The 12,864-nt window shown below is 39.4% G+C and overlaps 1 protein-coding gene across 5 annotated transcripts in view; it reads left to right on the forward strand.

Moving 5' to 3' along the window:
• The window catches only part of NOL4 (nucleolar protein 4), a 214,182-nt gene that overhangs the window by 159,263 nt on the left and 42,055 nt on the right, over nucleotides 1-12,864 (forward strand). For 3 of the 5 annotated variants that reach the window (XM_075270536.1, XM_075270537.1, XM_075270540.1), the window contains exons 7-8: nucleotides 2,878-3,057; nucleotides 5,118-5,309. In XM_075270536.1, the coding sequence (XP_075126637.1) occupies nucleotides 2,878-3,057; nucleotides 5,118-5,309 (372 nt within the window). The remainder of the gene's footprint in view (nucleotides 1-2,877; nucleotides 3,058-5,117; nucleotides 5,310-12,864) is intronic. The other 2 variants (XM_075270539.1, XM_075270538.1) reach the window with 1 other exon arrangement.

Consider the following 12,864-nt stretch of genomic DNA (forward strand, 5'->3'; position numbering starts at 1 on the left):
GCTATTATGTGCCCTTAAGAGGCAAAACTTCACAAAAAGAAGCATTAACCTGCTATCTGATCACATCATCAATTGTTTAAGATGTTTTAATCAAAGTGAGATTACAGAAATCTCCTCCGTCTCACGCCATAAATCAGAGCTGGAATCTATTACTCTAAAAACAATAAAGTAAATGATGACTATAATGAAAAGGTAAGAGTAAAATGACCTGCTGAATAGGAAGTAAGCATAACAGATACTTCCATCTCCTCAATAAAATTTCACAGCATGCTAATACGTCTCTTCAGACAGCTCATATAAATATATCTCATTAGCTCATTTAAGATGTCCATAAATTCAAGTACCCATTCACAGAGTCAAGATTGCACAAATATCATTAGAAACCCCACAGCTTGAGCCTGCCCCCCTGGCTGTATAACATGTCTGCAACCTGATTAATTGTGCTAAAAGCTGCGACAAGAGAAAATAGGCTCCGTATTTTTTGTGGGAGCAGTTTGCACACAAAAAGATGATCGGTTTTCATTTTATGGATTGTGCTGATTTTACCGGCAGAATGTTATTATCGCTAATTTTATTGCAATTCTTTTCAATACTGCGGTTTTACAGTTATCATCAGAAAGTAAATTATACCAATTATATGCAGGATCGGCGACTGGAGGAGCTGCATGGGAAAATGTAATATCCTATATGAATTATTAGAGGGGGGACCTCTGTGTAGGGTCCCCTGGCCATTGTAGAGAGTAGATACATAGACTATCACTCCTCTTCTTTTTGTGCATTTACCAGACAACCTCGGATGTCAGTTGACACGATGTATTACTTGATTTTCCTTTTGGTGGTGCTGCAGGACAGTGGAATATTCTTTTTAATTGACTTTATTTTTTGAAGAAAAATACATTGAAAAATCGGTAAAAAATATTAAAAAAAACTTCTCTTGGCCCAATCGTCCCATCCCCAGCATAGGATCCTATATAATACAGGAAAAGAAAAAAATAACTGAACCCTTATTGCCAAGTTTCGCCACATGTGAAAGGATAACATTCTGTGACCAACTCAGGGGACAGTCCACTAAGAATAAAATGCTGCCCCATATTCTATACATTGGGATAAGCTACAAACTTCCATACTTGCCACCTGTTCTGACTTTGCAGGGACTGTCCTGAAGTTTCAGAAATGATCCTGGCAAATCATGTCTGTTCTGGCAAAAACCACCTGAGGGGGGGGGGGGGGGGAGGTTTCAGAACAGGTTTATCAACTGTCCAAAGAGGGGGGACCTAAATGATCCACTTTTGCCAATTGAAATGGTGGTAGCTTTGACCTTGCAATATGCTTTATGTCCCAATTCTGTCTCCTCAAACCAATTGTGATGGCTTGAGGTGCAGGAGACAGAGAAGAGTAATAGGGACTTCTATAATCCCCTTCCAGCCCTGTATACATTGCATTTAGTATAGCAAGCCTATTAGAACGTTGCCCATCTCACATCCCATTTGTTGTCTATAGAAAAACTTTTTGGGGAGTATAGTGATGGAGAAAGGTATTCAGACTGTATAATGGTACAGACTTACGTCATCCCGAATAATCCTTATGGATCAGATCTTTATGACTTAAGGTAGTGAAAAGATTTGAAGAAAATGATATAGTTGAGAACCACAACCTTATACCCGTTATTCTTAGGATTATATAGACACATTGATGACTTTGGCTTCACAAGCTTATCTGGTTCTTTATTCCAGTAGTACAATGTGAGCATTAAACCCCCTAAAGGAATAACAAGGTTGTAGTAAGTTATGTAAGATCTCTCCTTAGGTTGGTTGATACCCTATACGGTACAGTATAGATTAATTGATGTCCCCCTTTAGATGTACCATGTTACACCTAAATAATAAAATGCCCAAAAACAATTGCAAGGAATTCGCCCGCATAACATTGTCTAGCCAGCTACATCTTGTGCAGCTTCTTTCCATCAGTTTGCACTATGGAATTGCTGGTTGAGACTTTAGGTCCTGGGCCTATGGCGCCCCCTTCACCAGTGACATATTATGCAGTCTGCATAGCCGCACAGACTATTACGGACAGCCCTGGTTTCAATAAGTGTGAAGTGTCTTCTCATCATTGTCACCACCATGGCAGGGAGTACTGTTGTATTCTTACATAAAAGCAAATAAAATCTTGTAATTTTTGACTTATCTAAATACATGTGATTTCTAATAAATGTGTAACATAAGATAGAACAGGATATGATGCCATGATATTTGTGACTACACTAGAAAAGACATAGGGTATCATAAGATGACGTCAACATAAAAGTGGTTGTGCTATGAAAAATATCTATTAGCGCCATCACTGAATCCTCCACCTAGCAAAAAAATCTTCAGTTTCTCCTTATTGTTTGATCTATATGAGACATTTGAATGGAGTGATGGTCATACTTGTTCCCTACACTTGACCGTATTGTGATCACTGCTTCATGCTAACTCCTGCTTGCTGATCGGTGGGGGTTCTAAGCACTAAGCAGACATACATTTATCATCTATCTTTTGGAGAGGTAAACTTGTGTCTAAAAGCTCAATAAATAGATTTTTATATAAAGGTTTCATTTTTTTTTCTTCAATTTTATACCATTTGCATTAAAAACTACTATGAGATTACATTAAAATAGCTGTAGAAGTAGAAACGAATGGAAATGTATGTAAAGACTGTGAACTTGACGAGAAGAAGAAAAGAACTACTAGAAATTGTATAGATTTCTATAGGTTTAGGAATCATAGGGTTATCTAGAATGTATACTGTGAAAGAATGAGTTTTCATCAGGTTTATTGGTTAGGAAATTACTCATGTCTTAAGAAATGACACTGATGCATCTCCTTCTTTTCTCAGTCTCCAGCACATAGCTACTCCAGCTATGACTCTGGAAAAAATGAAAGTGTAGGTGGTTGTGGTGAAGATTTATCTTTGAATCGGGGTGATGAAGATGAAGATGACCACGATGACCATGAGGATGTTGAGAAGGCAACTGAAGCAGATGGAGTGGAGGCCGAACGCCTGAAAGCTTTTAATGTAAGTAATCATTGTGACAAGCAAGCCTGCAGAACAAATGCCCTTACTCTTCTAGGTCCCTAAAGTGGTTATACTTGTGGGGTACAGATTCTTGATTTTGTTCCATTTTTGACTACAGGGATCAGATGCCTTTGGAAGATTATTGCCAATAGCTATATTCTGCTTTCTGTTACATAATCCTCTCTGATCCATCATATAAATTCATTTTTGTTGCATTCCTTATAGACTAACAAAAATTTGCGGAATGGATTAAAAAAAAAAAAAAAAAAAAAAAATAGAAGAGATATTTTTTGCATAAATGAGCTGTTATATCGACATAATGCATAGAAAACTACAGCTTGTAGGTTTTTTTTGCAATTTTTAGTATTTTCCACTAAAATTTTACAGACTGAAAATTACCGTATTTTTCGGACTATAAGACGCACTGGACTATAAGACGCACCTAGGTTTTAGAGGAGGAAAATAGGGAAAAAAAATTTTGAAGCAAAAACTGGTAAAATATTTAATATATGGGAGTTGTAGTTTTGCAACAGCTGCAAGGCCACATTGACAGGTTACCCTGCAGCTGTACGGGGATGCATAGAGGGTTTTTTTTTTGCGGGGCCAGCTATACTTTTTAGTTATACCATTTTGGGGGATATCTATTGCTTAGATCACCTTGTATTGAAAAAAAAACCAGGAGGTGATTTAGAACTTTTATTTATTTCATATTTTTAAAGCTTTTTTTTTTTTTTTACTATTTTATTCCCCCCCGGGGGCTTGAACCTGCGGTCACTTGATCGCAAGTCCCATAGACGGCAATACAAGTGTATTGCCATCTATGGGACATTCTGTATATTAGTATTACGGCGGCTGGTCATAGACCCAGCCGCAATACTAATATATAGCAGTGACAGGCCCGGGAGCCTCATTAGGCTCCCGGCTGTCACCCGAACAGGTCGGCTCCTGTGATATCGCCGCGCAGGAGCCGGCCTGCAACTTCACAGGTACGGGGCCGGTGGGGACCAGCCCCGGGGGAGAAGGGGCCACGGATACTGACCCGGCATCCACTGTACTAGAGAGGCGGATGCCGGCAAGGGATAGACGCCGGGGCCTGAGACATCGCTACGATCCTCTGCCCTGCATGAAGCCAGCGGCGGGGGCACGGAGGAGCGGAATAGCATCACTCCTCCCGCTGCTGGCTTCATGCAGGGCAGAGGAGCGCAGCGATGTCTCAGGCCCCGGCGTCTATCACTTGCCGGCTTCCGCCTCTCTATTACAGCGGATGCCAGGCGCCACATTCAGACTATAAGATGCACCCTTCTTTTCCCCAAAAATTTTGGGGAAAAAAAGTGCGTCTTATAGTCCGAAAAATACGGGTAATAAATTAATACAAGATTCCATAGTCCAATTAGTCCATATTCCAATTTTGGCTAGATAATGGGGTTACAATTCCTAGCATTTTGTGCATAGGCTCTGCAGATGTGTAAGGGACTTATATGATCCATGACCATTCAATTTAGCCATTTCCAACCCTTACTAATGTTGCTATAACTAGTTACCAAGCCAAAAAAACCCAAACTATTTTTGAAAGTTGTGTTTGAACTTGTTTTTACTAAATTTGCAGACAGATTGTGCAGTGAGCTCTATATGTTTTATTGTTATTTTTGCAGTAATCCCTGTTTTTTCTTTGCTTTAGGGAATCCCCATGATAATAACTAGACTAGAACTTTGTGTTGTGCTTCTTGTGTGTTTTGTGTCTTTTCTGAATTTTTCTGTGTTGATGCTTTGAATTGTAGGGCAACATCCTTTGTGATTTTTTTAAAGCAATGTTTGCTACGTTCTTTTTATTTTATGGGATTTTTATGTGTTTTTGCATTGTTAATCATTTTGCTTCTATCTGCTGCCTTGAGATATCTTCGTAAGGAATATTTGGCCTAGGATGATGCTTTTTTTTTTTTTTTACCAACCATCTTCTTCTCATGACAAAGTATCTATTCCACTCAAGAATCTTTGGTAGTAAGATGAGAGACAAGAGCAGTCCTCCAACCCCTTCTCCTCTGTCTCCCTCTTACCAACAGATGTTTGTCAGGCTGTTTGTAGATGAAAACTTGGACCGAATGGTCCCTATCTCTAAGCAGCCCAAAGAAAAGATCCAGGCAATCATTGACTCATGCAGGCGACAATTCCCTGAGTATCAAGAGCGTGCCAGAAAACGCATACGCACTTACCTCAAGTCCTGCAGGCGGATGAAAAGAAGTGGTTTTGAGATGGTGAGTTTTGACGTAAAATCAAGCCCATCAAAACCCCATATGTAATTTCATGACACTATTTTGTTTTCATCTTAGTGTCTTTATTTTACCCCCTGGTTCTATTAGTTAAAACATTTTTTGTAATCCTCTCATCATTCCTGAATTTTTCCCCATTTGTTCCTCAAGTAAAATAAGCCTGTGTCTTATCATTTTATCTGGGCCCCTATGATCTAATGAGTCGCATATATGGGTACATAGAAAAGGATGGGCTTAGCGATCTAGGACAGGATAGTGCAGGGGGTGTACGAGTTATTCAGCCTGAACAATGATCTGCGCGGCTTCATTTCCTGGGTCCTCATGTGATTGTCTGACGCTTATTTTCCTGTTTTAGTCATTGACATTTGATTAGTTTAGCATATTCATTTCCAATATCAGAAACATATACTTCTACCTATTGCTGGATGTGTACTAGCAGTCATGCAGAAATTGTCAGGTCTAATAATACAATGAGCAAACAATCTAAATCATAGATAGAGGAAACCATCGAGCAGAAAATGAATTGTTTGCAGTAAAAGGTTTATAATGTGCATGACTTTAGTCTTGTAAGGCAGGCAAATGATACTATGAGCTATGCACATGGGTCAAGTATGCATGTTATCTAATCATACATTCATTTTATATGTTTCTATTAACTAGAAAATTGCCATACAATTCATGTTCCATTATGGCAGGATCCAAATTAAAATCCAGGTATTTGCAATTTATGATATCAGCTTTGAGGTCCTAAACTCATTTGTTATTTTTATTTCATTCTCGAATATGAGAGAATGATTTTGAGCCTTTTTGGAATTTAATTTATCTTAATGAATTGAGCATTGTTCATGCATACAACAGAGCTTGGGTCCAGCATATGAAGCCTTAGTATTGGCGCTGTGTTGTGGAGCTATTCCCTGTAAGCAATTATTATTATTTGTAGTTATTATTTATTACAGATGAGCGAGTAGTACTCGATCGAGTAGGTATTCGATTGAATACTACGGTATTCGAAATACTCGTACTCGATCGAGTACCACTCGCTATTCAAATGTAAAAGTTCGATGCAGAACCAGCATTGATTGGCCGAATGCTATACAGTCGGCCAATCAACGCTGGTTCTTCTCCTACCTTTAGAAGTCTTCTCCATGCAGCGTCTTCCGGCTCTGAATTCACTCTGCTAGGCATTGGGCCTAGGCGGAGCCGACTGCGCATGTCTGCTTGTAGTGTGGGCATGCACAGTCGGCTCTTCCCAGGCCCGATGCCTGGCAGAGTGAATTCAGGGCCGGAAGATGCCGCAGGGACGCTGCAAGGAGAAGACTTCTCGGAGGATCCAGCCCGACCCTCACTCGTGGACTTGGTAAGTATAATTTGATCGAACGTTGCCTACCCCTGAAACGAGCATTTTCCCCCCATAGACTATAATAGGGTTCGATATTTGATTCTAGTAGTCGAATATTGAGGGGCTACTCGAAACGAATATCGAACATTATTAGTTATATAGCACCATTAATTCCATGGTGGTTTACATACAGTAAGCAATGCTTTTAGGGGAGAATAACTGTCTAATTTAGCATAGCATGAATTTTAGTACAATATGAAATAATCTGCATGCCGCTGTATGATATCTGAAACATACGGACATATAGTAGGGCCTTGTTAGTCTATGGTATCTGTAATATTGCTTCTCACAACTTGGCACTTGTTAAGATCCTTGATAATGTACTTCAGTCCTTATGAAATTGTTTTTGTCCTTCTCATTGTATCTTGTATCATGTTTGGTGGACTGGCTCAAAAATGGCCCCATGTTCTCAAACATAATAGCAGTACATCATAAGAAATGTAAGTGTACTTGGTTATATATAAATATGCTAGACACAGGCCATTATGTTGCACATGGTCTAGCATAGGTCAGAAACGTGACCACTGCAATCCCGCCAGGAACAACATCTGCAAGGAGTTTGTATGTTCGCCCCGTGTTTGCGTGGATTTCCTCCCATTCTACAAAAAAAAAAAAAAAAAAAAGTACATTGTGATCCCTATACGGGGCTCACAATTTACATTTATAAAAAAAAAATGTGAACACTGCTGCAGCTCCAGGAGAGAGAGACGTGAAGAAATGCCTTCTAATTTCCGTCTTAGTTTTACTTCTTCTTAAACACCGTTCTTGGAGTCTCATGTAGTCCACATCTGCTTAGACTTAATGTGAACCTCTAGTTATAAACAACTTTTTATAAATGAATAGTACAAACAAGAATAACTGAAATACAGCTGAAATTTTCTAATATATCTTATAGAGATCAACTTATTAAGCTATTATCCAGCGCCTTATCTTTTACATTATATCCCTCTCCTTATTCAACCTGACACATAGACCTCTATAGATGCAGTGAGATTCTCCTGCCATCTGGTGAATTGATTTTTCTCATTTTGTGCTCTCACAGCCTATTATCTACAACTTAGCAGTATAAAAAAGCAAGGAATACCAGAGAGTAACAGCAGTAGACTGGAGAAGAAATCTTATTCCTTTAATAAGACACATTACAAAATTTCATAATTAACCTGTACTGTTCATATATGATAAGTTGTTTATAGTTGGAGGTACACTATTTTTTTCTCTATTTTATTATGCAATTTATCTTTTTAATTTTAACTTTATTTCTAAATATACTTCCCTGTATTACATTTTCATAAAGCATACAAAAATCTGAAAGGTACCAATTATGGTAGCGGCAGGCTTTATGGTGACCTCAGTTAAACCATAATTCTCATGCAAATTTCTTTCATCGTTTCAGTGATGATTTTTTTGTAGTCAGTTCTACTACAGAACATGATCTTTTCACTGAGTACGGTAGATAAGCTGGGTGAATTGTTACCCAGCCTTTAGCTTTGGAGCTCATGCACACAACTGTATTATCTCTGTATCACTGAGGTCTGGATGGTACCCTACTGTACATTGGTGCTTGAAAGTTTTTTTTAACCCTTATGAATTTTCTATATTTCTGCACAAATTTTAACTAAAACTACATTTGGTTTTCAGACAAGTCCTAAAAGTTGATAAAAAAAGAATCAAATCAAACAAATAAAAAATATTAAATTGGTAATATATTTATAACGTAGAGAAAACGTATTCAATATCACATATCTGTGAGTGGCATTAGTATATGAACTTTAGGATTAGCTCAGGTGTGAGTGTGCTGTCTATTTTATCAGGGATCTATCACAACACATTTGGGAACTCAGAAGAACTGATGATGCTCACCAGGCTCCACTCCACTCCACTAATCCACAGTCAGAGCTGTATCCCAAGAGAAGGGAGGTCATGCAGCAAGACAACAACCCTAAGCATATAAGTTGTTCTAATTAAGAATTGTAATAGAATGAAGTTAAAGTTTCGGAATGGCCAAATCGACGTCCTGACAGTAATCCAATAGAAACATTTTGAAAGGGCCTGAAGAGAGCAAGTTCATGGGAGGAAGCCCACCAGCATATAACAGATGAAGCAGCTTTGTACATAGGAATAGCTACAATTCATCCAGGATGATGTGCAAGGATTAATCAACAATTACCGGAAACATTTAGATACATTTATTGCTGCAAGGAGGTAACACCAGATTCTAAAAGCAAGGGTTCATATACCTTTGCCACCAATATAGTTTGACTTTAGTGAAAATCTGATGTTGTTTTAGGTCAAATTTAAGAAGAAATATTCACAAACTTTCAAGTGATACTGTAATCTGACATATAAGCTGAAACATGTTCATTTGAACACAATATTATGGAGGTTTTCATTGCTTTTAGAGAACAATTTACTTGTAATATATTGGAATATGGCGGCATCATTCAGTGCTACACAAGTACCTACTGCTCCAGAATAATTAAATGGGAGCTAATCTGCTATAACACAGCATGTGTATACACAGTATATGGAGCAACCTGCTTCTGGCTCCATACATTGTGCTCAAAACCACTGATATTGGGGGTCCTGGGTCTCAGTCTTATATTAAACAGGACCTTTCATGTCCTCGGGCACATGCGGTTTTATATATCACTAGAAAGCAGTGTGCTGAATTCAGTGCACTGTCAGCTTTCCCGTTATGTGCCCCGGGGCAAGAGATATCGGTGCCCTTACTGGTATCTCTTCACTGTCAAAAAGGCGTTTCTGACATTGTAGCCAGGCTGTGAGGAACGCCCTGCCTGACAGTACTCGTCTATAGCCCTGTACTTTCAGAGGGGGTGTTCTTTACTGCCCAGCCATGCGCTAACCTGTGAGGAATGCCCTCCCCTCCTGACAATGCTCGTACATAAACTAGTACTTTTGGGGGTTTCCTCACAGGTTAGCGCATGGCTGGGCAGTAAAAAACGCCCCCTCTGACAGTACAGAGCTATAGAGGAGTATAGTCGGGGGGGGGGGGGGGGGTTGGGAGTTCCTTACAGCCTAGCTAGATTGTCAGAAACGCCATTCGGACAGTGAAAAGATACCGGTAACTGCACTGATACCTCTTGCCCAGGAGCACATAAGGGGAAAGTCGACAGCTGAATTCAGCCCAGTGTTGGCTTTCTAGCAGTATATAAAACCGCTTGTGCCCAAGGACATAAGAGGTCCTCTCTAATATTGTGTCCTAGGGATAGGCTATCAGTATGCACTTTTGGATAACCCCTATAACAGCATTTGTTAGAGGAGTTTTCAGGGCTCCTTAGGCAATTTTCATAGTGCTGATGCTATACAGGGGGCAGTGCTGGAAGCAGAAGGAACCATCCACCGCATGGAGATTGTGTTTCAGTATTGCGGCTTTGCTAAGTAAGTGGCAGTAGAACTGCAGTACTTTAGCACTGTCAGTATATAGTGGTCAGTGTCTTCTGCTTCCATCACATTCCCAGGGATAGATTCTGATGCCCAGCAGAACAGCTGATCAGTGCAGGACCCAGATGTCATACTCCTGCTGATAAGATACTGAGAATAAGTTATCTACATGAGAATTGCCCAGAGACCAGGAAAACCCTGCTCGGCTAAGGCCCTACATTGTGGCAAAGCAATTTTTTGTTGAAGATTTTGAGCCAAATCCATGACTGAGAACAAGTATAAGGGTTCCTTTATACTTTCCATTCCTTTTGTATTCACTCTTGGGTCAGGCAGCAAAAGCTGCACCAAAAAAAACAACTTTTCTACAATTTTGGGTCTTAGCCTAAAGGGCCTTTAATAAAATGGTAAAATGATGTGGTTTTATTTACGAATTGCGTCTGTGTCCATTTGCTTTTACAAATGGCCCAGCATGATGTGAAATGGCCCAGCATGGTGGTCAACAAGTTCTTGTGAACTAGCTCTGGAGTCGATGAGATGTATATTACTTAACAGACCTTTACGTGAGACGATCTTTTGTTGCCAGCGACATACAAGTCGCTCTTTGTGTCTACCAGCCATATACAGATCACTCTGCAGATAGACAGACAATATATGTGATGTTTAGACAGGACAGAAAGTAGCTGCGTCGAGACAATACAAATATTCCCATACAAGTAGGCAATCAAGTAAACAGAGAGTAAGCGCCATATCCTGGCACAGAATACATTATTTTCAAATAACTTCACTTTCACAGCATGTCCTTGCAGGAAAATTACAGCTGAAAGGTTTTAAAAATAGGATGAGTGTAGAAATATGTCCTTATGTAAACCTCTATTGCTGCAGTAACCATGCAATGCTTTGTCACTTGGTAGGAAAATGTATTTTATCCATTTGTTTCAATGTTATTTTATTTCAATTAGTCCTTTGAGTAGCTCGGAGGATAATTGTGTGTCAGACATTAAAAAAGTCATCACTAATGCATTGAAAGTAGGAATAATTGCCCAGGTAAATAAGGGCCAGAACAAGAAGACAATATTTCATAGCATATTAATAAGAGTAAGTTCACATCTGCGCTCGGGGATTCCGGTCCACATTCTGCTTTAAAAATGCGGTGAGAAAAGTCCTGCTAGAACTTCTCTCCACATTTTTTGTCTGGAAACCTGATGGACCCCATTATAGTCTAAGAGGTCCGCGGGTTTCTGTGGGTAACCACTTTTTAAGTGGATTGGGTTTTTGTTTTATGGGTCACCAAATGGGCCTGAAGATTGGAAACCCAAGCACAGATGTGCCTAGAGGTAAGCTGGTGTCAGTGAAAGGGTGAAATTGTGAAAACTAGCACCACTAGGTCAGAGCATCTTCAAAATGGTAGGACTTGTTGGGTGTTCCTAGTATGAGGTGAGAAGTAACTATCAAAAGGAAGCACGACTAGTGAATTGGCAACAGGGACATGGGTGTCTAGGCATTATTGATGTGCATGGGAAACCAAGACTAGCACATCTGATCTCTCAGAAGAACTAATGTAGCACAAATTGCTGAAAAAGTTACTTGCTTTAAAAAAAAAAAAAAAAAAAAAATTATATCCTATCCATAAGATAACTCATCAGTTTTAGACTGGTGGGCCCCTCACAGATCAGCCATTTGCCCTGTAAGATTCAGGCCTCACTCACCATCCTTTTAATACAGCAGTTGTGAGGACCAACTCTAGTCTATGGGACAATCGCTGTAGTACCAGTATCTGCTACTATTATAAGTAAGGTGAGTGAGCAAAGTGAAAACAGACTGAGGGGATCGCGACAATCTGATCCTGCAAACTGAGATGAAGAAAAGTCCGAGCATTTTGGGCTGTGCAGCTGATCTCTGTCCACTGTCCATGGGCATGTGAGCATCATGGTTTCTTTTTTACCATGTGGATGGCCAAGTAGTTGTGCAAATGCTAACTTGGGAAATGATGGGTACTATGCACAGAGCATCACAGTTTGCCTTCTTCTCAAAGCTCTGCTGGGAATCCTCGGTCCCCGGCATTCATATGGATGTTACTTTAACATGTACAGATTTACCTATCTAAAGATTTATCTAAACTTTGGTGCAGACCAAATACACCTGACCTCTTTCAGGAGGATAATGTCCCTTGCCACAGTGCAAAAACACTCAGGAATACTTTGGGAAACATGCCAAAAAGTTCAAGGTGTTGACCTGGCCACCAAAATCCCCAAATCTCATTCCAATCGAGGATCTATAGGATGTGCTGGAACTTCCTTGGAATGTCTTGCAACTTACAGGGCATAAAGGATCACTTGCAGTACACAATTTGTGATTTAGAAATTTTAAGTTGACTTGAAAAAGGAAAATCTGATAATTTTGAGCTTTTGGAGGAGAATTTATTATACTTCTCATTTGTCCTACTTGTAAGTCCAACCTAGTGAGTGTCTGATGTGTTAATACACTAAAAGTATAATACAAAGCTCTATGCTAAACTATTCTGACTATGAAATAATATATCTATACAAGGTCTAGCTCATTTCTTCCAAATAGTTGTATAGTATCTATTACTATGCCAACAGGAGGCCTTTTCTGACTCTTCAATGATTAGGTTGCTTAGTTACAACCTTCTAGAAATCAGCGTAATATTGGCGTGAAATATTATTATCGCCAATATTAGGTTAGCGTGAGATAAAAAGTTGCTATTCATATCATACTTCC

Source organism: Leptodactylus fuscus, chromosome 4 (genome assembly GCF_031893055.1).
Source record: "Leptodactylus fuscus isolate aLepFus1 chromosome 4, aLepFus1.hap2, whole genome shotgun sequence".
NCBI classification, from domain to species: domain Eukaryota; kingdom Metazoa; phylum Chordata; class Amphibia; order Anura; family Leptodactylidae; genus Leptodactylus; species Leptodactylus fuscus.